This window comes from Ctenocephalides felis, unplaced genomic scaffold, assembly GCF_003426905.1.
Source record: "Ctenocephalides felis isolate EL2017-DRISC unplaced genomic scaffold, ASM342690v1 CF-g0.4_SCAFFOLD_01170, whole genome shotgun sequence".
Classification (NCBI taxonomy): domain Eukaryota; kingdom Metazoa; phylum Arthropoda; class Insecta; order Siphonaptera; family Pulicidae; genus Ctenocephalides; species Ctenocephalides felis.
In genome coordinates, this window is record NW_020537324.1 from 50,638,588 (window position 1) to 50,664,970 (window position 26,383).

A 26,383-nucleotide genomic window follows, 5' to 3' on the forward strand; every position below is an offset into this window, starting at 1 on the left:
TTAAAAAGTTTGAGCTTTAAAAAGTTGCAAAATATTGAAAAATTAAAAAAAGCAACTCCTGTCAATTGGCTGTGATTATTAAAATCATTAATTGATTGATTTTCTCTCAAAACCATTCTCAACTATATATGTACATTTAATTTTTCGAATATTATGTAAAAATGATCTAAAAGTACTAAACTTCAAAAAACTAACAAATTTTCATTAAAATAGTTTAAAAAGATAGTAAAAATTATTATCAAACAAACGATTTGCTTATATGTATTCGACAATTTTTATCACTGGAAATTTTGATACTAGTATGGCTGGTGAAAAGCCGTTTTCACTCGAAAACATATTGCAGACTATATTTTCAGTAAATAATTTTGATGACACTACTGCCCGAGATCAGGCTGATTGTGGAGGGTATCGAACTTGCAACCTTCTATTTGGAAGGACATAGCTCTAAGCACTATGCTACGCAAAAGACTATGTGTAATACATCAACATCAAAATTCTTAACGATATACATAGAAAATATCAACAGATTTATTTTGTTGGGCAATCAGATGCAGATAAGTAGCTGAAACGTTTCATATATTGTGTATACATATCTCAAAATTACTTAAGCAATAATTTGGAGCATCTTTAATTAATACGGTATCATTCCCTTCCTGGACTGAAATGCATTAATGCTAGGATTGCATTATTCGGGTATACGGACATAGGGAACATATATAATATAAACGGGAGCCTGATGACTTCATTTATTCATAAGCCTTATTAGATGAATTCTAATAATAAAGTCATCACATATGGATAGATTAATCATTGGGTTACCATAAAAAATACAAAGTAAGGAGAAGTTCCAAAAAGAAGAAAAAAAATCATAAGCAAGGCCCTTGTCAAGCCCATTTATAATAACTTATTAAAGTAAAGTGATTTTATAGTTCACAGTCAACCCTATTACAATGCGGTTTTCACACCTTTCAAAGCCTACAGACCTCCTTATAACATGGTACTCCTACAGTGCGGTTTTTGTTCAATGACCATAGTAACATAGATATTGTAGAGGCTCTAATAGAAATTATCTATTCCATTCAATATAAACAAATTATATTTTTTATCATATCTTTATATCAAATCTTCAATTTAATAAAAATAATTTATAATTTATTGGATTTTTTGTATTTATTAGTCTCCATATAACGCGGCACAAATGATGTGCTTTGCGCTAATTTAGGGCTTTTTTAATAGTGCGGTATCCATACAGAAACAGTTAAATCCGAGTTTCTCATTGAGCTGTTTCAAAAAAAGAATCGATTTGACAATTCTTAAGAAAAACACATAATAATAACACTGGAATAAAGTTTCAGTTACAACTGTGGGTCAATGGCATGACGTTGTGCACTCACCACATTATAATAAGGAATTAATAGAAGGGTTGACTAGCTGCACAACCTTCGTTATTCAAATAAATAAAACTAAAAGTAAACATGCATATATCAAAATGCACAAAATCATTATCAATCACAAAACAAGTAAAAATCTTGCGCATAATTTGCTCATCTTGTCTTGAATATTCGTTATAAAGTTCTCTGTTTTGAAAATTGGAAAGATTTTCAATAAAGCCTAAATATATGTGTAACTATAAAATTTTTATTGTAAAAACTATAATATTAAGAAGTAACGATAGTTGCTGCAGCGATTATATTTGATAAAAAAAAGTAATTGGTTGTACTATTTATCATATGGTTGAACTATAAACATAACAATTTGTTAATTTTATTGCAAAAAAGTATATTATTTATTACAAACACAACTTCAAAAGGTGTAAAATGGCTTACTTTTGCATGTATTGAAACTGGTGATTTTATTAAATACTTTTCTACGAAATAAAATGATAAATTCTATGAAGTTTTATTTTAAAAAATGAGCCATCTAGATGCTTTTGAATATATAGAAATAAATATTAATATTTACTGTTATAGTCAAGCAAAATGTAAACGATAAGAATAACAAATTTTAATTTATTAGAAGTAACTTTTATTTATAGTCATTTGAAGAGCTAAAATTGTCTTGATCACTCTTTAACATTCAAAATTGTTGGAAGAGGTTAATATCACATCTTACGGCAAGCTCAAAAAGGGAAAATGAATGATATTCATAATTCATTTTATTTTAATGAAATCATTTTGCTTTTCATTCTTGAAAAAATAAATATTGTTCAATATCAAGCTTTCAGCAAGGCAACTAATATATTAATAAATTTACAATATTAATGTATATCATAAGTATATACCTATAGGATTTAATCCAGACTTAATAAATTATTTGTTACGCATGTCATATACATAACCTTTATCATTTGAAAATATTTTAATGCTAATCATGTCCAAGCCCCTACACAATTATTCTCGAATTATCCTGAATTTCCTGGAGCGTTCTGATAATATATATGAGATAGCTATACGATTAAAATCAAATATTCGGTAGTTGATACGATTGTCTGTGACTGAAATTCATGCTATTATAGCTCATGTAATTTTGGCTAAACATTATTATGTGAACAATTTAATATTCAGCGTTAAATTGCACTTAAAGTAATTATTATTTTATTGATTATTCTAAATTAGTTATTATTAGATCATATCTTTTAGCAAATATTTTTGGTACAAAGCAAAACATATTCAATGATTAGTAGTAAGGTGAACATATTTTTTCAAGTCGGTATTTTGTTTAAATACTTTATCTATGATAATTATTTACTATCTTATATTTTCGATCTATATGTTTATTTTGCATTCGCGCCTTGCATAAAATTCTATTCACTTTTCTTCATAATTAATTTCAAAATTTTAGCACTTGTACGTTTGTTTTCATAATTTCTGTTAATTTACCCATTAATTTTTGAAAAAAAAACAGGACAATCCGGGACAAAAGATCTAAATCTAGGACAAATATTGCTTTTAAAAAACTGGGACTTATGGTCACCTTAATAGTGGTCATGCATGATAGGATTCTAACATGTTAGCTAAAAGCAATTTGTTTTTTAGTAAAACTGGCAAGCAAACTCGAGAGAATTCTCATAATAATAATAGCAATGCAAAACTTGTACAAAACATTTTGTTAAGGAGGTTGTGAAACAGTATGTAAATAAAATGTTCTTTACTAGTAATGATATAATTTAAACTTCTGAGATGTATATATAAAAGTGCATTGTAAACTGAAAAATCTTATAGTGAGTTATGTATTGTTTATTTTTTATTACAATGCAGCTTTTCTGAATACTGCTCAAGGTTCTATAAAATTGATTGTTTATAAGAGCAAGCATTTATAATAATTCAAACATATCTTAAGAAAAGCCAGCCAAGATAATGGAAATTACTCACAGATTATCGTCAGTCAGCATTCATTTTTGTCAAATATATTTCTTTCTCATTTTCATTGCTACAAATAGAATATCATGAACACTAAAAACATATTTTTCCAAATAGGAAAACATTAATGATTGCATATCATGTTCACGCTTCTTACCAGAATATGATCCAATGGTGGAACTTGAAGATTTTGTTTCTATTACTATAAACTGATATTAAAATATAGAAATCCTATATCATATATATATCTTCTCGTTAAAAATAATCGACGTATAGGGTTAATAAATGTTCTAGTTAACAGAGCAAACACATTATGTTTCTGCTCATAATATGAATGATTTGGTATAAAAAGAGTAGACGTGTTGATAACATATAAACAGAACAAAATATTGATAAAACAAAATATTAGTGCGAGAAATAATATTGATTATTGCCATGAATCGAATATAAACGTAAAATTCACATTTTAACGAATAAACTTAATTCTAGAAAACTTCAGGCTGTTTTGTCATTATTTTTGACTTTGGTTTTAGAAACTTTATTTAATGTTACAGTTTCTAAGTTTAAATTAACTAGAAAATCACTTAAACAAATGAATAATAAGAATTGCATAGTATATTTTTTTCCCAAAGGAGAATTTTAAATTTTCATCAAAAATGATTCGCTAATTTTATGTTTCTTCGACATTTCAAGCCATTCTAAATCGAATGAGATCAAATTTGGAAAAAGTATGTGTGTGTATGTGAACAGATTTTTTGCCATAAAACGACGTTTTCTCAAAAGCGTCTGGACCGGTTTCAAAAATTTAAAAGTCGTTCGATGTATCTCAATGAGGACTAGCGTTTATCAATTTTGCGCGACGATCGGCCGAACCGTTTCTTTGTAAATCGCAGAAAAGTGAAAAATTATTCGTCCACGTTTTAGCCCCAATTTTGAATCGATTTTGAAAATTTTGGAGATATTGGTTTTGGAATCGATCTGATTAGTTTTTGGTAAAGATCGGCCGGACCGTTTTCTTGTAATAAAGTGTTAAATTTTTTTTTCTCAAAATCGCCTGAACCGATTTCAGAAATTTAAAAGCCATTTGATGTATCTCGATGAGAATTATCGTTTGTCAGTTTGTACGACGATCTGCCAAGCCGTTTCTTTGTAATTTGGAAAAAAACTGTAGAACTTTTGATCCACATTTAAGCTCATACTACAGAATCGATTTTAAAGAATCAAAATCTTTTCGAAAGATATTAGTCGGGAATGATACTGATTAGTTTTAGGTGCCAATCTACCGAGCCGTTTTCTTGTAATTAACTGTTGAAAAAAAAATTAAGCCGATTTTCATGGAACTTTTTTTTGGCGATATATATCATGGTCTTATAGAACTTACTGAAATATCACAGCGTTACGACAAGCAGATTAATTTTAAAAATTCATCAAAGTTTGAGAGAATGAGTAGTTTTTTTGACATTTGTTAGAATTAAAATTAGACGATTTACTTGGTATAATGAGTACTTGGTCTTAATGAACATACTAAACCATTGAAATCCTACGGAAACTGGTTCAATTATAAAATTATTTGATTTTTGAAAAAATGCTTTTAGAAAATTCTCCGAGTTAACGTGTTCGTTCGTTTTCAAATATGTGTAATAAATCCACTCGGAATACTTTAAATCACTAATAAATTAATTTGTTTTTTATTGATTAAGTCAATTATTTACACATAGCGGGAAGTTTATGTAACTTGCCTCAAGGCAAAATACCAATACCAACTAGTTATGATAGTTAGATACAATCATAAACTTAGTTTATACTAAATTTGCGATTGAAAATTGCGCTTCAATTACAATATCAGCATTGCAAGGATGAAAGAAATAAAACGCAAATTATTCATAATATTAAGATGGAGTTTCAAACACAACGCATAGATGTGTTTTCAGAAAAAAATTACTTTATGAAGTTACTATCAGATTACGATATCACCTTATCCAATTCCGTATTATTTTTGAATTCAATACTCACAGGTTTACTCTTCTGGGATAATGATAAAACTTCACATAATGATAGAGTTTATAGTCAAACCGAACACCTTAAAATAGTGTAAGTCTATCTATAAGAAGGGGTTTAAATATGAAAATTAATTAAATTTACAAAAAATAGACCGCGCGCAATACGTACGCGTGTAGTGTACTGTATAACCATGAGAAGTTTCATGAAAATCCCAGAAAAGTAAACTTGAAGTTCTCCTTGTTAGCATGAACATTCAAATCAAATGTTGCCAGAATATTAAGTAGGTTTACTTTTTATGGAACAATCTCTATATATTAATAAAAAAATAAGTCATTTTCTTTGTACATTTGTTCTATAAAAAAACTATTAAAAATAATTCAAATTTAATTGATAAAAAGAGTATTGTGGCATTTCAATTTATTTTATGATAACGAGTGATGAAAACTATCCCACCACCAATAGATTGATATAGTATATAAATATAGATATAGTAAATTTTTCCAATAGGGATATGGCATATGTATGATCTATGATCCATGATCGTCGCTTAAAGAATGTTATGATGATTGATGGTTGATTCAGATAAATTGGAATCCTCACAACGACGAAATGATTGCTTCTAAGGCATGCATGAGTCCAATAAAATACATGTGGTTTATGTGGAATGTACAAAGAGATCGTATTTATAGCCTTTACCTGTTGCTATAACGGCTGCTCGTGTTTCTCTTCCTTTTCCTAGATGGCCACAGATGAAAGGCGCCGTATATCAGCGGATTTACGAGACTGTTGCTACTACCGAAGAAAAATATTGCCTCTTGAAGATCATCGCTTTCCTGAGAAGAGAGAAAATATTTTTTGACATATTCAAATAAAATTGCATACGTGACATCATCAATTGCATTTATGAGCCAACAATCGCACTTGTTATTGAACGAATGTACGCGCTGTCCATAGAAATGTTATGCACGATTATTAATACTAGTTGGCAAGGTAAAGAAAACCAGGGTGAGGGTAATGCATGATCAGTAGGGTTTATACAAAAACCGACATTTCAGAAACCTAGTTTTTGAATTCTAATTTCCTCTGAAAACGGGTTTCAACCAATTTCGAATTTTATATATAAAAAATTTTCAACAAAAAAAATTATTATGATTAAAGTAGTTTTTGACTGAAATTAGTTACTGTTTAATTCTATTGGTATTTTTTTTATTCAAATTATTAGAACAAAAAAATAATAGTCGACCAGGATTAAAAAAATTAAGAAAAATTTATTCGTTGTTAATGCATAATTTTCAGATTTAAGGTTATATCGTTTTCGTTACCGTTTTCTTGGAATTAACTGTTGAAAAAAAATAGCCGATTTTTATGGAACTTTTTTTGGCGATATATATCATGGCCTTATAGAACTTACTGAAATATTACGGCCTTACGGTAATATAGTAGTTTAATTTTAAGAATTCATCAAAGTTTGAGAAAATGAGTAGTTTTTTTTGACGTGTGGTAAAGTTAAAATTAGATGATTTACTTAGTATAACGCTAGAGTACTTGGTCTCAATGCACATACTGAAGGAAATTAGTTCAATTATAAAAATTATTGATTATTATGAAAATGATTACTAAAGTCCTACGGTAACTGGTTCAATTATAAAAATTATTGATTATTGAAAATTTGCTGTTATAAAATACTCCGAGTTAACGTGTTCATTCGTCTTCAATTGTGTGTTAAAATAAAAACATATAAATTAATTTTTTTTATTGATTAAGTCGATTATTTACACATATCGGGAAGTTCATGTAACTTGCCTCAAGGCGAAATACCAATACCAACTAGTTTATTATTATTTTTATTGATTATTCCTAATCATTCTAAGCATGTTCTAGACAATTTTTTCCCATCTAATTTGAAAATCAACAAAAATTTAATTTAGTTTAGAATAAAATCAGCAATTAAAATAGTGCGCGGTTGAGTGAAACATACCAGAACTCTAATAAATATTTTATTTCACAAAGCCGTGATTAAAAATTTCTGATAATGTCTGTTTCACAAAAAACGGTGAAACAGATAAAGGATCATCTAGTAGGAATAAATGCGTGTGGGGTGTATAATTATCATATTAAATTTGTTCATTTTTTAATATTTTGAGTTGAGCACACATTTTTTGGATGTCCATTTGCTTTTTTTTTATAATTTCAGAATTACACAGAGATTTTCATCATTTCTTGTAAATGCATAAATATTTTATTTTAAAATATTTCTAAAACTAAATAAACTAAAAATAAACACTATTCAACAAAAACAATGAATAGTTAATTATAATCAGCTTGTATAATAAAATTCTTCGAGTCCTCATTAGAGTTCTGTTACGATACAATAATTAAGAGCGATAGCCTTAAATATTTAAACAATATTCTAAATCTTCAACTCATTTATGAAATTATACGTTATTATTTAAGAAAACCATTTTTTGTGCATTTTATTAATGGCCAGTAATAATGCCGTGAGATAATGAACATTAAAAAGTTACTCTTTATTAGAAATTATTAGAAAGTTTAGTACATCCTTCTATTTAGTAGTTGTTCTATTTTATCGATCCCAAATTTGATGATTATTTTATAGAATAAAAAACGCAATGGTAAATATTCCTAATATATACAAATAATTCAAGTTGAATATATTATTTCAAAATGTTTAATATTATGACGAAGAATTAAAAATTTAAAGTATTTATTAATTGATTAAATATTATAGGGTAAAGCGGGGCTTGAAGGTCCACGGATATAAAGATCAACCACCGATATCTCAAAAACCAGTAAAGTTAGGAATTTTAAAAAAAAAAATTATTTAATAGTAGAGTGAAAAATATGTATCACCTGGATTTTTACAACGTAAAGGTTTGAAAATTCAGAACAAAAGTATTTTTTTCGTTGTTAGTTTATTTGATTGTGAGCACTGTTATTTAGTTGACGAGACCTTAATATAATTTTAAATAATACTTATTTTGATTTTTCAGGAGTATTGTTAATTTTATGTTAGATTCAACCGCTTTTATATATAATCTCTACATCTGGGTGATACAAGAAGGACCAACTAAATCTTTACCCTAGCAAAAAATAGCAAATAAAAGAGTAAATTAAGTTAAAACAATTTACAGGAGATAATTTAAATAAATAGTTACTCCAATCCTTCTGATATTTTTCTGACAAAATACCAGATCAAGATTATTTACAGTGTCATCTCTGTAAAAATCCACCCATAAAATTCATATTTTGCATTGGTTGAATAATGTAGCTATTATTTTGTAAAATCCCTTTAAAACTAAAATAAAACATTAAACCTGTTTCTCCTTAGCCGTCCCAATTTACACCGCCTATGGGGTAAAAGGAACCAAAATACAAATTTTTGAAAAACAGCAAATAACATTTCTACAATGATGAATTAGCTGGGAGTTTTACTGAACATAGTCAGATAGTTGTTTGCTTGATATGTGCTATTTGCTGTGATATATAATTGGTTTGGTTTTCACAATATAATTGGTCAGAGTCAATTTGAACCTATGTACTCCGCCCTACCCTATTTGTTAATATATTAATTTATATAGTACTATAACTGTGTTTAATAAATGATAATAAATGAAAATAACCGTACCATTTAATTTATTGTAGGTACCATTAGATGTACAATGTAATAAATCATTAATTACTGTACTACATAGAATACATGAAACAATCTTCTCAGTACTTAAGACTGGTTCCAATGCGCATACAAATTGGAATTGTAAATACAATAACATAAATCATTACTATTGCACAGTATGGTTTCAGACAAAGACGTTACATTTTACATTCGTTAGTGCAATTAATAGAAAATAAGACATTGAATTTTAATAAACGTGCGTGGATGTTTACTACTACTTGGAAAAAGCTCTTGATGCAATACGAATTAAAGGAGTTCTTCACAAAATAAATTAAAAATAAAATATGAAATATTTGAACAGAGTTCACAATTACAAAAATTTACAGACAATAATTCAAATCATAACTTTCGTCCATAATACAGCTATTAAAACTATTATCACAAGAAGTAAAAAATATTAAGTAAATAGCTAAATCTTAATTTTTGAGTATTAAGTATATTATTTCCACATCTCGGGAAGTCCATGCAACTTGCCGAACATGCAACTTGGTGAAATGCCGAAGTAGTTGTACTAGGGCAAGTTGTAATAGTTTTTTTTAAAACTAATATATTTTGAGATGTACTGATTATATTTCTACGAAATAAAGATGGATAGTTGCTGTAACAATTACTCTACCGAATCAAGCAAAAATAATTCGATAACTTTTATTCATTATTTCACAATTTTCTGGAAAAATGGTATGTTACAACTTACCCCGTGTTTGAGGCTAGTTGTATGCAACTTCTACCAAGTCTAGTAGCTAAAAATTACAATAATACAGGAGAAGCCCATGCACTTCACACAAATCCTCTAATTAAAGGGAGACTTATTGATATTAAGGCATAAAAACATAAAATTAATTGATCGAATGTTTAATATTTAGAGATAACTCTCGATTGCGAGATTTTCAAGAAATACCTATATATTACCACGCGAGCGCATGGCTTGGTAAATATTCTGAAATATCTCATTAAACTTCAAAAAATCATTAATTTTGCATATCAAAAGAGAAATAAATTTATCACTAATATCTCTCTGAGATTTCAAAATTTTGACAATTTTTGTATTACGTGTAAAATAAAATATTGGACTTGAATTATTGTTTTTCCATATGTATTATCCATAACTGTTCTAAAGAAACTTTCTCTGTTCTAAAAGTTCTCTGGTTGTTTATGAAAAGAGATACATTTACGATTTTCTCAAGAACTACTTAAATAATTTTATTAAAAGTGAACCAAAATAATTAGAATTCCGTCATATCGCATCATAGCATTTTTCAATGGAAAAGATTGCAAGCATTTTGCATTTTGCCTCGTATTTCGATCATGCCCTGAGTCGGAATGCAGGGTCCTTCGAGTGCTTTTGTGAAGTCTGGTTACACATCAAAGTATAATATTTTCTGAACTGCTAGACCACTTTGATATTTAGAATATTTAGCTTTACCATAATGAAATTCCGAATAAACAGCTGTTTGAATTAAATGCTAAATGATAATAAAAGCAGTTATGCTTAATAAGAATGAGAGAAAACGCTTAATAACAAAAACATTTTAAAAATAGTTATTGAATTTTTAGGTGTATTGTATTGTCTACTTGTCTAATAAAAAAAATTGTCTAATAAAAGTTGAATGTTGCAAGATATGAATTTAAATTTCAGTTCAATATGGGGTGAACTTTTTTCCACAGCCATACGTAGAAAAAAGCTACGATACGTCATAAACAATTTATATTTTAACTTCACTGTATAAGAAATTACCCTAAGAAACCTTATATATAAAAACAAAGGACTTGCGCTTGACGACCTTTGTGATGATTGTCGTCTATAGACGATATAGACGAAGTCAATTGACTTTTGCTTCAAGATTTATTATTCTGAATTAAACTAATGAGAATTATAATTTGTTATCGTCATATTTAGTTCTTTAGAAAATCATTTATACCACTTGTAACAAATGCTGGGGCAGTTTTATAGCTCGTACAAGAGTGAGAAAAATACTTGAATTCCGCTCATTAAGATTTATTTCAAATTCATACGATTCAGACTTTTGTGAGTTTTTTGTCAGTTTTCAACTTCCCGTAGGGTAGTTATAGTAATGGACCAAAAATCGAAAATAAATTTTTTTGCATATCTTCACGTTTTGAAGGTTTCTGAATATTTTGGCACACCTCAGAAAAAATGGATGTGTGTGTGTAGGTGCGTTTTGTATGCCCGCATTTTTTCGTTCACGTTTTCGGGCGTACGGATCAACCGATTTGAATGATTCAAAAAACATTCAATTTTTATTGATAGGAAAATGTGCTGATTAGTTTTTGGTAAAGGCAAGTCCAGCCGTTACGGAGATACAGAGCAAAGGATGCCAAAACTATAAATCGAGATTTTGAGGGAACGGAGTCTTGATTTGAATGATCTAAAAAACATTCAGTTTATAATGATGGGGGAGAAGTGATCATTAGTTTTTGGTAAAGGCAGACCCAGTTGTTTTAAAGATACGGAGCTAAATGTACAAAAATGGCAGTTTTTGAGAGAACTAAGCTTGTTTGATGAAACAATTGCTTTCGCAAAAATCAAATTTTTTTTTTCATTTTTTTTTGTATTTCAAAAACAATTCAAATTTTAATACTTGCTAAAGTTTTAAAGTTCACTTATATACTTTAAATAAATAATTTTACCTTTGCAAATCAGTTTATATAATTCTTATAAATATTAGACAATGTTACAGTATTCATTCATAATAATAAATATGAAAACATTTTGTAACGGTACGGGAAGTTCTAGCAATTTGCCATAAGGTACGATGCCACACACTACTAGTTAAATTTTATATTGCACACCCTAAATATGTGCCTAATTTATTAAATATGTTAATTTTTTGCAGTGTTTTATAGGCGAACCCCATGTCAAAAATGTAGTACAATATAATAATTTATATAAATCCCTAAAAAATGGAAAATAAATCGTTTCAAGAAATCTTATGGTTTTGACATACCTTAGGTAAAAGGGATATGTATATCTGCATGCGAGTATGTATATATGTACGTCAAAAAATAATTTTTCGTCATCGTTTTCGAGAGAGCGCTTTAATCGATTTGAATGATGAACATTAGATTCGTACTGACGTTGAAAGTTAACATAACATGAAAAAAGAGGTTTTTAAGCCCGGCTGATACATCTCTTGTATTATTATAATAAAATTAATATATACATAATTTAAATAAACTAGATGTACGTGGCATTCAAGGAAAGAATCTGTTTAATCAACAATAATCGAAATAATCAACAATTAAAATTTATCAACTTTTAAAATTATGATTAGAATTTTGAAAATTTGACATTGCTCATTATTTCAAACAGTAATGAATTTTTATATTTTTTATTGGTCTCGTTTAGCCACCTACAAGATTTCATTTTCTTTCTTTATATTCTATATCATCTTCATATGCTATATTCTATACTATCTTTTCATGTATATCATATTATTCTATCTTAATGTTCTACTAACTGAATTCTTCATTCTTCATTTTTTCTTCTAAATCTGATCTTCAATTCTAATCTTTTTTTCTTCTTACTTTTGATTTTTTATTCAAATTCATCTTAACGTAATTCTGATCTCCAATTCTAATCTTTTCTTGCTTTCTTCTTATTTCTAATTGTAATTCAAACTCAATTCAACGTTCTAATTATATTAAATTTTTTTCTAATTAACTAAATTAACTATTTCTAGTCAACAATTCAATTTCTATTAAACTTTTTCATATTTTTTATGTAATTGCTAAGAATTGATCCAACAACCGTTAGCGTGCGAGTCGGGGACGCAACTGATGAGATATTCCCGCCACAATTTTTATAGTTAAAACAATTTTCGTACACCTTTAATATTTTAGAATGTTTATTAAAACCATGAACTCTGTTACTAAGCAATGTTTCATTAATTGCAAAAACGTTTGTGTTGTATAACATAATCTAGAGTATATTTCCATATCAACATAAGAAAAACTCAACACATATAATATATTCAGTAGAAAACCTAGCGACCATATGAAATAATTATAATTTTGAATATTACTGATTACTGAAATTATTTGTAAAAATATTTCAGTTAATTCAAACCAAATTACTCAGCTATCTTGATTCAAAAAACTCATTTTGCCTAGACGCATTTGCTTGGCGAGTGAAAAAAGCTTTTTGCGGAAAAGCCGTTTTTGTGCAGCTTTAGCTCTTTCCATATTCCCTTTATAGTGCAGTATATTATAAAAGGTTTTCTCAAAAAATATCACGGTAAAATGTAGTTTTTATAAAGCAGATAATGGGTAAAGCAAACTAATACCACAACCAATTCCACTGACATACTCAATTTGGGTTAAATTAAAGTTATTTGAATTAAAACTATTTGGATGTTCTTAATGCGCTGATAATTAATTCAACAACGACTACTTATAAGTTCGCTAGAAAAATTTTACTACATAAAACAAACTAATTCGTTAGCAAATATAATAAAAAAAATATCAAACTTATTTAAATTTTAATATAATTTATTCAGTCTGCCTGTAACACCTAATAATAAAGACAGAACTCTGGAGCTTGGATATGAAAAATTAAAAAAGGAGATATTGATTTCAAAAGTTATTATACTTGAAATTGCATTTAAAACTGAGAAGAGTCTATTTCTGTTTGCTATTTGCTTGATTATTAACAAATTTCTATAAATTTGGTTTACTTGATTTGGATAGTATGTGGCCAGGGCCGATTTGAATTGTCTACTGAAACCATTTTTCATGACATTTATTTTTGTGAAAACTGGAACAGTCAAAACATAAACAAAATGGAAAATATATAATATAAAAAATATATATTAAATAAAGTGTAAAACAATTTTGAATACAAACATATTTTTAGTCTTCTTGATGAACACTGGGTAGCATTTAGATAATTAGATTTTGGTAGAATTGCAATTCATTGTTGTAGAGAGAATGTATTTCTAGTCTTGATAAATTTAGTGAGGTAATGAATTTTAAAAATTATTTTACCAGAAACATATGTAATCTATTTTCTTTCTATTTACTACAATGATGCTGATGTATCGATTAGGTGAAAAGTACATTCTAACTCAAAATTGTATTATTTTTTTTTACCGTGAGTTTATCTTTGTATAGTATATATATATATATATATATATATATATATATATATATACAGTGGCGTTGTCGAGCCGGAACGCGCCGGAACGTCGTTCCGGCAAATCATTTTTGAGCCGGAACGCGTTCCGGCAAGAAAAAATATAAAAACATCGCTACATACAGAAAATGATTTAATAAGTAAATTTTATAAGTTATTATTCAACTAATTTTTATTAAATGTTATTATTGTAATAAACATACATATATGTGCACAAAATGAGTTTTGTAATAATTTTTGTTTCTTTCCTTTTTGAACGGAACTGGAAAAACATGAAAACCGGTTTTAGAACCGGTTTTTAAATTTTAGCGTTCCGGCAAAAAAATATTAGCACAAAACCACTGGTTTTATCAAAGTCGTTTTTAATTTAGTAACAAATTGAGGTGTATGAACTTCTTATAGAAAAAATAATATTTATAAATTAAATCTTACATTCATTCGCATTTCTTATACGCTAACATCTACATCATAGGTTCCTATTCATGTATTTTTATAGCCTTACGTGTGCCTATACGTTGCATTCTATACTACACGCCTTACATCTGTACCATACGCTATATTTCATTATATACTCTCAAATCCCTACATTGTATACCGAATACACCTAACCTATATCTACTATATATCCTATTACCTATAATTTCCCTTACACGCTACATTAACCCTACCGAGATTCGAACCCGGGTCCGCCGCGTGGCACGCGACGACCTTATCCACTACACCACCGTAACGCTACAATCAACCGTCTTTTTTCGCGTGTCGTCGCGCCACCTTAGTATTAATTACCTAATTAATTAGAAAATGACCCGCGGAAACAACAGTGCGTCCCATATTATATTATTAGTGGGGGTATCCGATAGGGTAGTGGTTAAGGTGCGCGACTTCCACGCGGAGGTCCCGGGTTCAATTCCCGGTATAGACAATAGGTAGGTAGAGATAATACATAGAGCGTAAGGTAAACCTATATAATATAGGTGAATATATAAATTAGACAGTAGTATTTATAAGAAGTAAAAGGTCTGTAGGTATATAATAAGTTAATGACGGTATAGATATCTCACGGTATGATAGATAATAGATATCTATATATGATATACAATAATATAGTATAGTATGATAGGTAATAGGTTATCTATCATATTATTAATAGAATATATAAATTAGACAGTAGTATTTATAAGAAGTAAAAGGTATGTAGGGTATATAATAAGTTAATGACGGTATAGATATCTCACGGTATGATAGATATTAGATATCTATATATGATATACAATAATATAGTATAGTATGATAGGTAATAGGTTATCTATCATATTATTAGGTTAAGTCTTATAAAGTATTGTAATAAATCTTTAGTACTTTTATATCATAATAAATACCTGTAGGTATTAATGAATACAAATAATACCAGAATAAATATGATTAATGTCATTGAAGAATATAAATTATGTACTCAATGATTCCCTCATACTTGTACAATTTAATATATAGACTAGCTGTGTATAATAGAGTTAATTATATAAAAAGTCAATATATTAGATTTGTGAGTTCTTATCGAAATATATCAAATTTTTTGAACCGATTTATGAACCGGATTTTAAATTTTAGCGTTCCGGCAAAAAAAAATATTAGCACAACACCACTGTATATATATATATATATATATATATATATATATATAGTGTACGTATAATTGCATTATTCTACCGAATATATAAATAACTTTATATGTATTATTTAAAAGCTCCCGTGAAAGCTCTTTCTAGTTGATTAGATAATGAGACCTTTTCTTCTGCTCCGTAACAAGACATCCTGTGATTCCTCTGTATTAAATATTAATGCATTAAATAGCAGTCCTTTCTTTACATAGGACTATTTACTCTGCTCTGCATTTTTTGTAGATAAGACAATTTTCCTTCCGATGTCATTTCGATCTAATCTATTTTAAAGTTTTAAAGCAACCCTTCTCACAAAATAACTTCATGATAGAGATAAAATCATAAGATCTGCTTTTCGTTATTTATTGAAATTTATGATAATTACATATTAATATGATTTAAAACATCCTTTACAGCATGTGTATTAAAATATAAATAAATACTGCAGTATTACATCAATAAATATTAAAATTGAAAATTAGGCACATAATTTAAATTTCACCAAATACAAACTCAACATCAAAAACGTAGATGTCAATCGATATATGACTAAGATCTCTTAAGCAAAATTATAATCATATTTCACAATTAGAGTATTTGAACCGAAATCTGATTATTGTGTTAAGTCAAATGGAACTAGTGTATTGTAATGGACTTTTAAAGTATAATTTTTTTTCCTTTTATGCTTGTTTGAACAATATCAATTTAAAATTTCCTAGAAGCTCAGGGATACATAATACCAGAGTAACTGATTGATGAGAACTGACATCATTAGCTGTTATTTGCTTAATTCTCCGCGTTTCATTCATATTTTAAAGTTGAAAATACAGACAATAAGTATGTTCTGTCTTATGATATCTGAGATTCAAAGAATTTATTCCACGAATGTATAATACTTTCATAATAAAGATACATAGACTTTAAACTCTTTCCTTTTTCTAATAAAATTTTTCGAATTTGTTTATGAAGTTTACCCTAATCGGGAAAATTTAAATATATGCAAATTTTCGAATAATGTTTAAAACAAACTTAATTAATTAATCAATCAATTTAGGCCAGACCACGTTGTTGGTTTTGATATAGCAAAAATTAAAAAAAAATCGATTTTTTTAGTGGAATTACATTTTTTGAATTAACCATTTGATCTGTATTATAAACACAAACCGAATAAATTTTTAAGACGCAAAATACATATTTATATTCATGGAAGTTTTTAGAAAGATAAACAAATCATCTATTGATTAATCATTTTTAAAGATATTCTTTCGATTGTTATATTTGATTATAAATTCACGGTCATGATTTGAAATTATTTGAATTTTCAAAAATTTTAAGATTTTTATTCAAAATTATTTTAAGTTTTCGTTATTAGTTAACAACGTGTTTTTCATGACACTAGTCCTTTACGATCATCAAATTCACTATTTTAATTGTTTTATTTTATTAAACAAAAACTATAAGAAAATAATTTAGACTGAACTTATATAAGTTTGCATCTGAATATTGAATGCATCATAAGTTTGATTATTATGTGTAATTGGAATCGTACTAGTTACATCAGGTGTGAATTATTATGTTGCAAGTTATTCAATTTTGTGTGAAATCAACAAAACGTGATATGTACTTCCGACAAATAGTTTGAATATTATATAATATTAAACAAAAAATGAACACGCACTTAAAATACACGTGTATTTTTAAAAAGGGTAACCAATTATTTCAAACTTCAGACAGAACTCTGGAGCTTGGATATGAAAAATTAAAAAAGGAGATATTGATTTCAATAGTTATTATACTTGAAATTGCATTTAAAACTGAGAAGAGTCTATTTCTGTTTGCTATTTGCTTGATTATTAACAAATTTCTATAAATTTGGTTTACTTGATTTGGATAGTATGTGGCCAGGGCCGATTTGAATTGTCTACTGAAACCATTTTTCATGACATTTATTTTTGTGAAAACTGGAACAGTCAAAACATAAACAAAATGGAAAATATATAATATAAAAAATATATAATAAATAAAGTGTAAAACAATTTTGAATACAAACATATTTTTAGTTTTCTTGATGAACACTGGGTAGCATTTAGATAATTAGATTTTGGTAGAATTGCAATTCATTGTTGTAGAGAGAATGTATTTCTAGTCTTGATAAATTTAGTGCGGTAATGAATTTTAAAAATTATTTTACCAGAAACATATGTAATCTATTTTCTTTCTATTTACTACAATGATGCTGATGTATCGATTAGGTGAAAAGTACATTCTAACTCAAAATTGTATTATTTTTTTTTACCGTGAGTTTATCTTTGTATAGTATATATATATATTTATATATATATATATATATATATATATATATATACAGTGGTGTTGTCGAGCCGGAACGCGCCGGAACGTCGTTCCGGCAAATCATTTTTGAGCCGGAACGCGTTCCGGCAAGCAAAAATATAAAAACATCGCTACATACAGAAAATGATTTAATAAGTAAATTTTATAAGTTATTATTCAACTAATTTTTATTAAATGTTATTATTGTAATAAACATACATATATGTGCACAAAATGAGTTTTGTAATAATTTTTGTTTCTTTCCTTTTTGAACGGAACTGGAAAAACATGAAAACCGGTTTTAGAACCGGTTTTTAAATTTTAGCGTTCCGGCAAAAAAATATTAGCACAAAACCACTGGTTTTATCAAAGTCGTTTTTAATTTAGTAACAAATTGAGGTGTATGAACTTCTTATAGAAAAAATAATATTTATAAATTAAATCTTACATTCATTCGCATTTCTTATACGCTAACATCTACATCATAGGTTCCTATTCATGTATTTTTATAGCCTTAAGTGTGCCTATACGTTGCATTCTATACTACACGCCTTACATCTGTACCATGCGCTATATTTCATTATATACTCTCAAATCCCTACATTGTATACCGAATACACCTAACCTATGCCTATATCTACTATATATCCTATTACCTATAATTTCCCTTACACGCTACATTAACCCTACCGAGATTCGAACCCGGGTCCGCCGCGTGGCATGCGACGACCTTATCCACTACACCACCGTAACGCTACAATCAACCGTCTTTTTCCGCGTGTCGTCGCGCCACCTTAGTATTAATTACCTAATTAATTAGAAAATGACCCGCGGAAACAACAGTGCGTCCCATATTATATTATTAGTGGGGGTATCCGATAGGGTAGTGGTTAAGGTGCGCGACTTCCACGCGGAGGTCCCGGGTTCAATTCCCGGTATAGACAATAGGTAGGTAGAGATAATACATAGAGCGTAAGGTAAACCTATATAATATAGGTGAATATATAAATTAGACAGTAGTATTTATAAGAAGTAAAAGGTCTGTAGGTATATAATAAGTTAATGACGGTATAGATATCTCACGGTATGATAGATAATAGATATCTATATATGATATACAATAATATAGTATAGTATGATAGGTAATAGGTTATCTATCATATTATTAGGTTAAGTCTTATAAAGTATTGTAATAAATCTTTAGTACTTTTATATCATAATAAATACCTGTAGGTATTAATGAATACAAATAATACCAGAATAAATATGACTAATGTCATTGAAGAATATAAATTATGTACTCAATGATTCCCTCATACTTGTACAATTTAATATATAGACTAGCTGTGTATAATAGAGTTAATTATATAAAAAGTCAATATATTAGATTTGTGAGTTCTTATCGAAATATATCAAATTTTTTGAACCGATTTATGAACCGGATTTTAAATTTTAGCGTTCCGGCAAAAAAAAATATTAGCACAACACCACTGTATATATATATATATATATATATATATATAGTGTATATATATATATATGTATATATAGTGTATATATATATATATATATATACTGTATATATATGTATAGTGTATATATATATATATATATATATACTGTATATATATATAATTGCATTATTCTACCGAATATATAAATAACTTTATATGTATTATTTAAAAGCTCCCGTGAAAGCTCTTTCTAGTTGATTAGATAATGAGACCTTTTCTTCTGCTCCGTAACAAGACATTCTGTGATTCCTCTGTATTAAATATTAATGCATTAAATAGCAGTCCTTTCTTTACATAGGACTATTTACTCTGCTCTGCATTTTTTGTAGATAAGACAATTTTCCTTCCGATGTCATTTCGATCTAATCTATTTTAAAGTTTTAAAGCAACCCTTCTCACAAAATAACTTCATGATAGAGATAAAATCATAAGATCTGCTTTTCGTTATTTATTGAAATTTATGATAATTACATATTAATATGATTTAAAACATCCTTTACAGCATGTGTATTAAAATATAAATAAATACTGCAGTATTACATCAATAAATATTAAAATTGAAAATTAGGCACATAATTTAAATTTCACCAAATACAAACTCAACATCAAAAACGTAGATGTCAATCGATATATGACTAAGATCTCTTAAGCAAAATTATAATCATATTTCACAATTAGAGTATTTGAACCGAAATCTGATTATTGTGTTAAGTCAAATGGAACTAGTGTATTGTAATGGACTTTTAAAGTATAATTTTTTTTCCTTTTATGCTTGTTTGAACAATATCAATTTAAAATTTCCTAGAAGCTCAGGGATACATAATACCAGAGTAACTGATTGATGAGAACTGACATCATTAGCTGTTATTTGCTTAATTCTCCGCGTTTCATTCATATTTTAAAGTTGAAAATACAGACAATAAGTATGTTCTGTCTTATGATATCTGAGATTCAAAGAATTTATTCCACGAATGTATAATACTTTCATAATAAAGATACATAGACTTTAAACTCTTTCCTTTTTCTAATAAAATTTTTCGAATTTGTTTATGAAGTTTACCCTAATCGGGAAAATTTAAATATATGCAAATTTTCGAATAATGTTTAAAACAAACTTAATTAATTAATCAATCAATTTAGGCCAGACCACGTTGTTGGTTTTGATATAGCAAAAATTAAAAAAAAATCGATTTTTTTAGTGGAATTACATTTTTTGAATTAACCATTTGATCTGTATTATAAACACAAACCGAATAAATTTTTAAGACGCAAAATACATATTTATATTCATGGAAGTTTTTAGAAAGATAAACAAATCATCTATTGATTAATCATTTTTAAAGATATTCTTTCGATTGTTATATTTGATTATAAATTCACGGTCATGATTTGAAATTATTTGAATTTTCAAAAATTTTAAGATTTTTATTCAAAATTATTTTAAGTTTTCGTTATTAGTTAACAACGTGTTTTTCATGACACTAGTCCTTTACGATCATCAAATTCACTATTTTAATTGTTTTATTTTATTAAACAAAAACTATAAGAAAATAATTTAGACTGAACTTATATAAGTTTGCATCTGAATATTGAATGCATCATAAGTTTGATTATTATGTGTAATTGGAATCGTACTAGTTACATCAGGTGTGAATTATTATGTTGCAAGTTATTCAATTTTGTGTGAAATCAACAAAACGTGATATGTACTTCCGACAAATAGTTTGAATATTATATAATATTAAACAAAAAATGAACACGCACTTAAAATACACGTGTATTTTTAAAAAGGGTAACCAATTATTTCAAACTTCAATGAATTTTTATAATGAATCCAACTGTCGTAGGTTATATTTAAGAATGTTCGTTAAATTGAATCTATTTAATAGATTCGCAACCGTTATATATCGAACAAGTTTCGATTTTTTAAAATCTGTTTGATTTTTGGCCAAAATGTGGACAAAAACTTTTGCACTTTTCTGGTAATAATAAAGAAACGGCTTGAATAATTATCGCACAATGCAGGAACTTTTGACTAAATACATAGATTGGCTTTTGAAACTTCTGAAATCGGTCCAGTCGATACAAGTTTGACACACACATATATATATATATATATAATAATATTTAAATAATACACATACTTTTACCTCTAAAACGGTCTCAACGTTTTCTAATGAATTAAAATGCATAGAAAACATAAAATTAACAAATTATTTTTTTTGTGAAAATATAAACTATTTCAGTTCTATGATTCGATATTTCATCTCTACGCAAGAATCTGCTACGCAGCGCAATTGCTTTAAAAATCAAATACTTTAAAAAAATCGAAATTTCTTTTAAAAGCTTTTAAAATTTTCAAATATCGGTACGTGAAGTTCCAGTAATTTGCTTTAAGACACGATGAATCTGTAACTTATAAATACATTTGCATTAATTAACCCCGTTCAGGGTTTCCCAACGTTTTATGGGTTGCGCCCCATATTCACGTTTCTAAAATTGCTGTGGGCCTCATATAAAATTTTTGATCTCTAATAATGTTTTTTTTTTAAATATAAAATTAGAAATCACTATCAAACTGTGATCAAAACTTCGTAAGTAAAACATGTTACAAAAATTTAAATTCAAATTAATTTTATTACTGGCTTTTTTACATTCAATCAAGCCTATTTTTTTTTCTAACTTTTTGAAAAAGTGTTCAGAAAATTTTAGTGTCTAATTTCATGATTTTTGGATGTTTTTTGGCATTTACTGGAAGTTTTCTCAAAAATAGCTGCACCGGTTTCAGAAGTTAAAAGGGCATTTGATATATTTCTATAAAAACTCGTAAAACTCGTAATATATTGATTTCTTATTGATTAACTCTATTATAAACAGCTGCACCTAATCTTTACATTAAATTCAGGGAGTCATGGAGTAGATACTTTATATCCGATAATTAAATTTATTTGGATATTAATTGTATTTATTAACACCTACAAGTTTTTATTATGATATAAGGTACGCAAGATTTATTGCAATACGTTATAAGACTATCTAACGCTAATGATATATATTATATTATCTTATACTATTATCTATCATACTATTATATCATGCTATATTATTATATATCATAGATAATCTAACTATTATCTATCATACCGTGGGAAACCTATACCATCAATTCCTATCCTTACAAATAATCTGTTACCACTACATTATTATTTGCTTATTAACTTATTATATATGAATAACTTACACCATACACACCCATTTCTACTATTTATACGCTATTAATTTACGTCCTTTTCATGATCTTTACTTATCAATTGCCTACACCGGGGATTGAACCCGGGGCCACCGCGTGGCAGTCGTGCGCCTTAACCACTGCTCTACTGGGTCCCCCAATTAACAATATATTAAGGGACGCACTGTTTTTCCACGGTTTCTTTACTAATTAATTAAGTAATTAATACTAAGGTGACGCGACAATACGCGAAAATAGACGATCGATTGTAGCGACACGGTGGTGCAGTGGTAAGGTCGCTGCTTACCACGCAGAGGACCCGGGTTCGATTCTCGGTAGGGTATAAAAAAAATTAGCGTTTAAGGAAAATTATAGGTGTAGGATAATAAATCGTATTAGGCGTATAGGGGGTGTGTAGGTTATAGTAGTTATAAGGCGTATGACAACATAGAATGTAATGTTTAGGCATAAATAAGCGTATACACGTACACGGAAAGAAACTTATGATGTAGGGGTTATCGTATAAGAAATGCAAATGTTATATAGATTTAATTTATAAATATTCTTTCTTCTATAGAATTATTCTATATTCTACAGGAATATCGAAAATGCCTACCTTCGAAGGCAATGGTTTAAAGTCGTGTCATTTTTCAATTTGGCCCTTGAATTTAAAAATTGCCCTTCTGTGGGGAGTGTTCCTGAGATTGGGAGTACTCTACACTATCACTGTATAATAGTATAAATTATTAATTATAACAGTAAAATAAACATATATAAATGTATATAAAAACTAGTGGTGTATGGCATCGTGATTCAAGGCAAATTGCTGAAACTTTTCTCAAATGTTTTCAAATAGATTATTATAAATAATGTTACATTGTCTAACATTTATTTATAAGAATTATATAAACTGAATTACAGAGTTAAAATTATTTATTTATAGTATGCAAGTGATTTTTAGAACTTCAGCCAGAATTAAAATTAAAGTTTGAATTATTTTCGATATAAAAAAATTTTTTTTTTGAAAAACAAAATTTAATGTTTTTTGGTACATTAAAATCGGGTACTCCGTCCTCTCAAAAACTCGATTACTAATTTCTGCACTCTTTGACCAAGCTACAGAAAATACAAGAATAACTATTTTTTATTGTAAATACTTCCATACAATCATTCGATTAGATAATTAACTTTGACTAGAAGGACAAGCGAAATGCAAGAGTAACATTCAAAATTAAGAATCTGTTTTATTAAGATAATTTTAAATATTTGAAAATATAAATATAATAAAATAATAAGTTTTAGAATAACCTAGTGAAAAATTTATATGTACACTTATATAATATTACAGTGAATTTCATTATTGCTGAGGTAAAACAACAAGCTGACCCGGAAAACTTTGTTTTGCTAAGAGAGGTATTTTCTAAACAATTTCTAGAGAATCAAAAAAATAATATTTTATTTTAGGAGTGTAAGGATGTGTTGTTTGAATGGTACAGACAATGAGGTATTATAAACACAATAAACCCCAAAGTCTACTTGTATAATAATGAATTATATAATTTATAATAACAATATTCGTTTCAGACATTTTTAACCCCGGACCTTCATATATTACTATCTATTCTTAGATAAATTCTGGGAAATTATAACTGGGAAAATGTTATTGGACAAAATGTCTATTTGATCCATACTAAATTTAGGTTCAGAATCTGAAAATAACATATATGAAAAATAATATAACTTAGAAAATGTTTTTTAAATACCAATGAATATATAATTATACAAATGAAATCTTTCCGAGCACCGTGTTTGAGAAAAATATGTCAAAAAGTGCATTTTCATAGTAACATTTCAAAAAAGTTGATATTATGAGTTTCTAGTAACACTTACGGCCCGTTTAATAACGTTTTTGTGTATACATAAAACTACGAATCAAACTACTTACTACAATTTATTCATAATTAAATAATATTCACGTTAAACATCCTATTAAAAGTAATTGAACACTATCTGTCAAAAACGTTTGACATTTCACATATTAGCCACCGTCCGGCTTTAGCCGTTTTCGAATTTTACCGAATCATTTGATCGAGAGCTCCATTTTTATATATAAGAAGATATGTAATGTTTTTAATATGAACTGAATAAATATTATCTTCGAATATAACTTCTATAATTGTAGGTTAAATATCATTCACCAAATTTTAGTAAATGTTAATAAAATGACGTATGGCTTTATTTGTATCTATTATTAATTTCAAATGAGAAATATCGCTTGAGTTCTCGTATGGACTTTCGTACGTGTGAAGAATTTTAAGAGCTTAGTACTGGAAAAACTTTACTAAATCGAAATTGAGAAATGTAGAACAAATCCCGCAGTATCCAATTCTCGTTTCGGGAAATCATTAAAACTATTCCACAAGTTCTACTTGTATCTGGAGAAAATGTGATCAATGAAGTTGAACATTCTCCAAATTTCCTTAAATCGAAGCACACTTGATTTAGTGTATAATAGGTGTTACAAGAATTCTTACGAGTTCGACTTATAAAATTTTGTTAAAGCATTTACATGCTAGACTTACTTTGCTTTGTTTCAATCACATTCCATGAACGCTGTTATAAATAAGTTTAAAATACTTAAAATATTTGTTCAAGTTTAAAAACTTATGTGGTTATGCAAGATTATTATATTTAACTTCCCAAAAGAGAGGTTTATGATTTCATAAAAAAATCCGATTAGCTAATTTTATGTGCCATTCTGAATCAAATAAGACCACATTTCGAAAAAGTATGTGTGTGTGTGAGTGTGAACAGATTTTTTGGTGTTAATCGACGTTTTCTCAAAAACGGCTGGACCAATTTCTAAAATTTAAAAGCCATTCGATATATCTCGATGAGTACTAGCGTTTATCAATTTTGCGCGACGATCAGCCAAGCCTTTTCTTTGTAAATCGCAGAGAAGTGAAAAAAAAATTGTCCTCGCTTTAACCTGCAATTCTGAATCGATTTTGAAAATTCAAAAACTGTTCGAAAGATATTGTTTTGAAATCGTGCTGATTAGATTTTAAGGTAAAGATTAGCTGAGCCGTTTTCTTGTAAAAAGGCCAATTTTTATGAATCTTTTTTGGCGATATATATCTTGGTCTTATAAAATTTACTAAAATATTACGGCCTTACGACAAGTAGTTTAAATTTAAAAATTCATCAAAGTTTGAGAAAATGAGTAGTTTTTTTTGACATTTGTTAAAATTAAAATTAGACGATTTACTTGGTAAAATGATAGAGTAGGTACTTGGTCTTAATAAACATACTAAGCCATTAATGTCCTACGGAAACTAGTTCAATTATAAAAATTATTGATTTGTAAAAATTTGCCTTTAGAAAATATTTAAGTTAACGTGTTCGTTTGTTTTCAATTATGTGTAATAAATCCACTCGGAATACT

General features: G+C 27.8%; 1 protein-coding gene across 1 annotated transcript in view; it reads right to left on the minus strand.

Annotated features, from left to right (window-relative positions):
- LOC113366759 (gonadotropin-releasing hormone receptor-like) overlaps positions 1-26,383 on the minus strand; it is a 78,621-nt gene that overhangs the window by 9,028 nt on the left and 43,210 nt on the right. Inside the window, exon 4 of the mRNA XM_026608415.1 lies at positions 6,057-6,193. Coding sequence (XP_026464200.1) covers positions 6,057-6,193 — 137 coding nt within the window. The remainder of the gene's footprint in view (positions 1-6,056; positions 6,194-26,383) is intronic.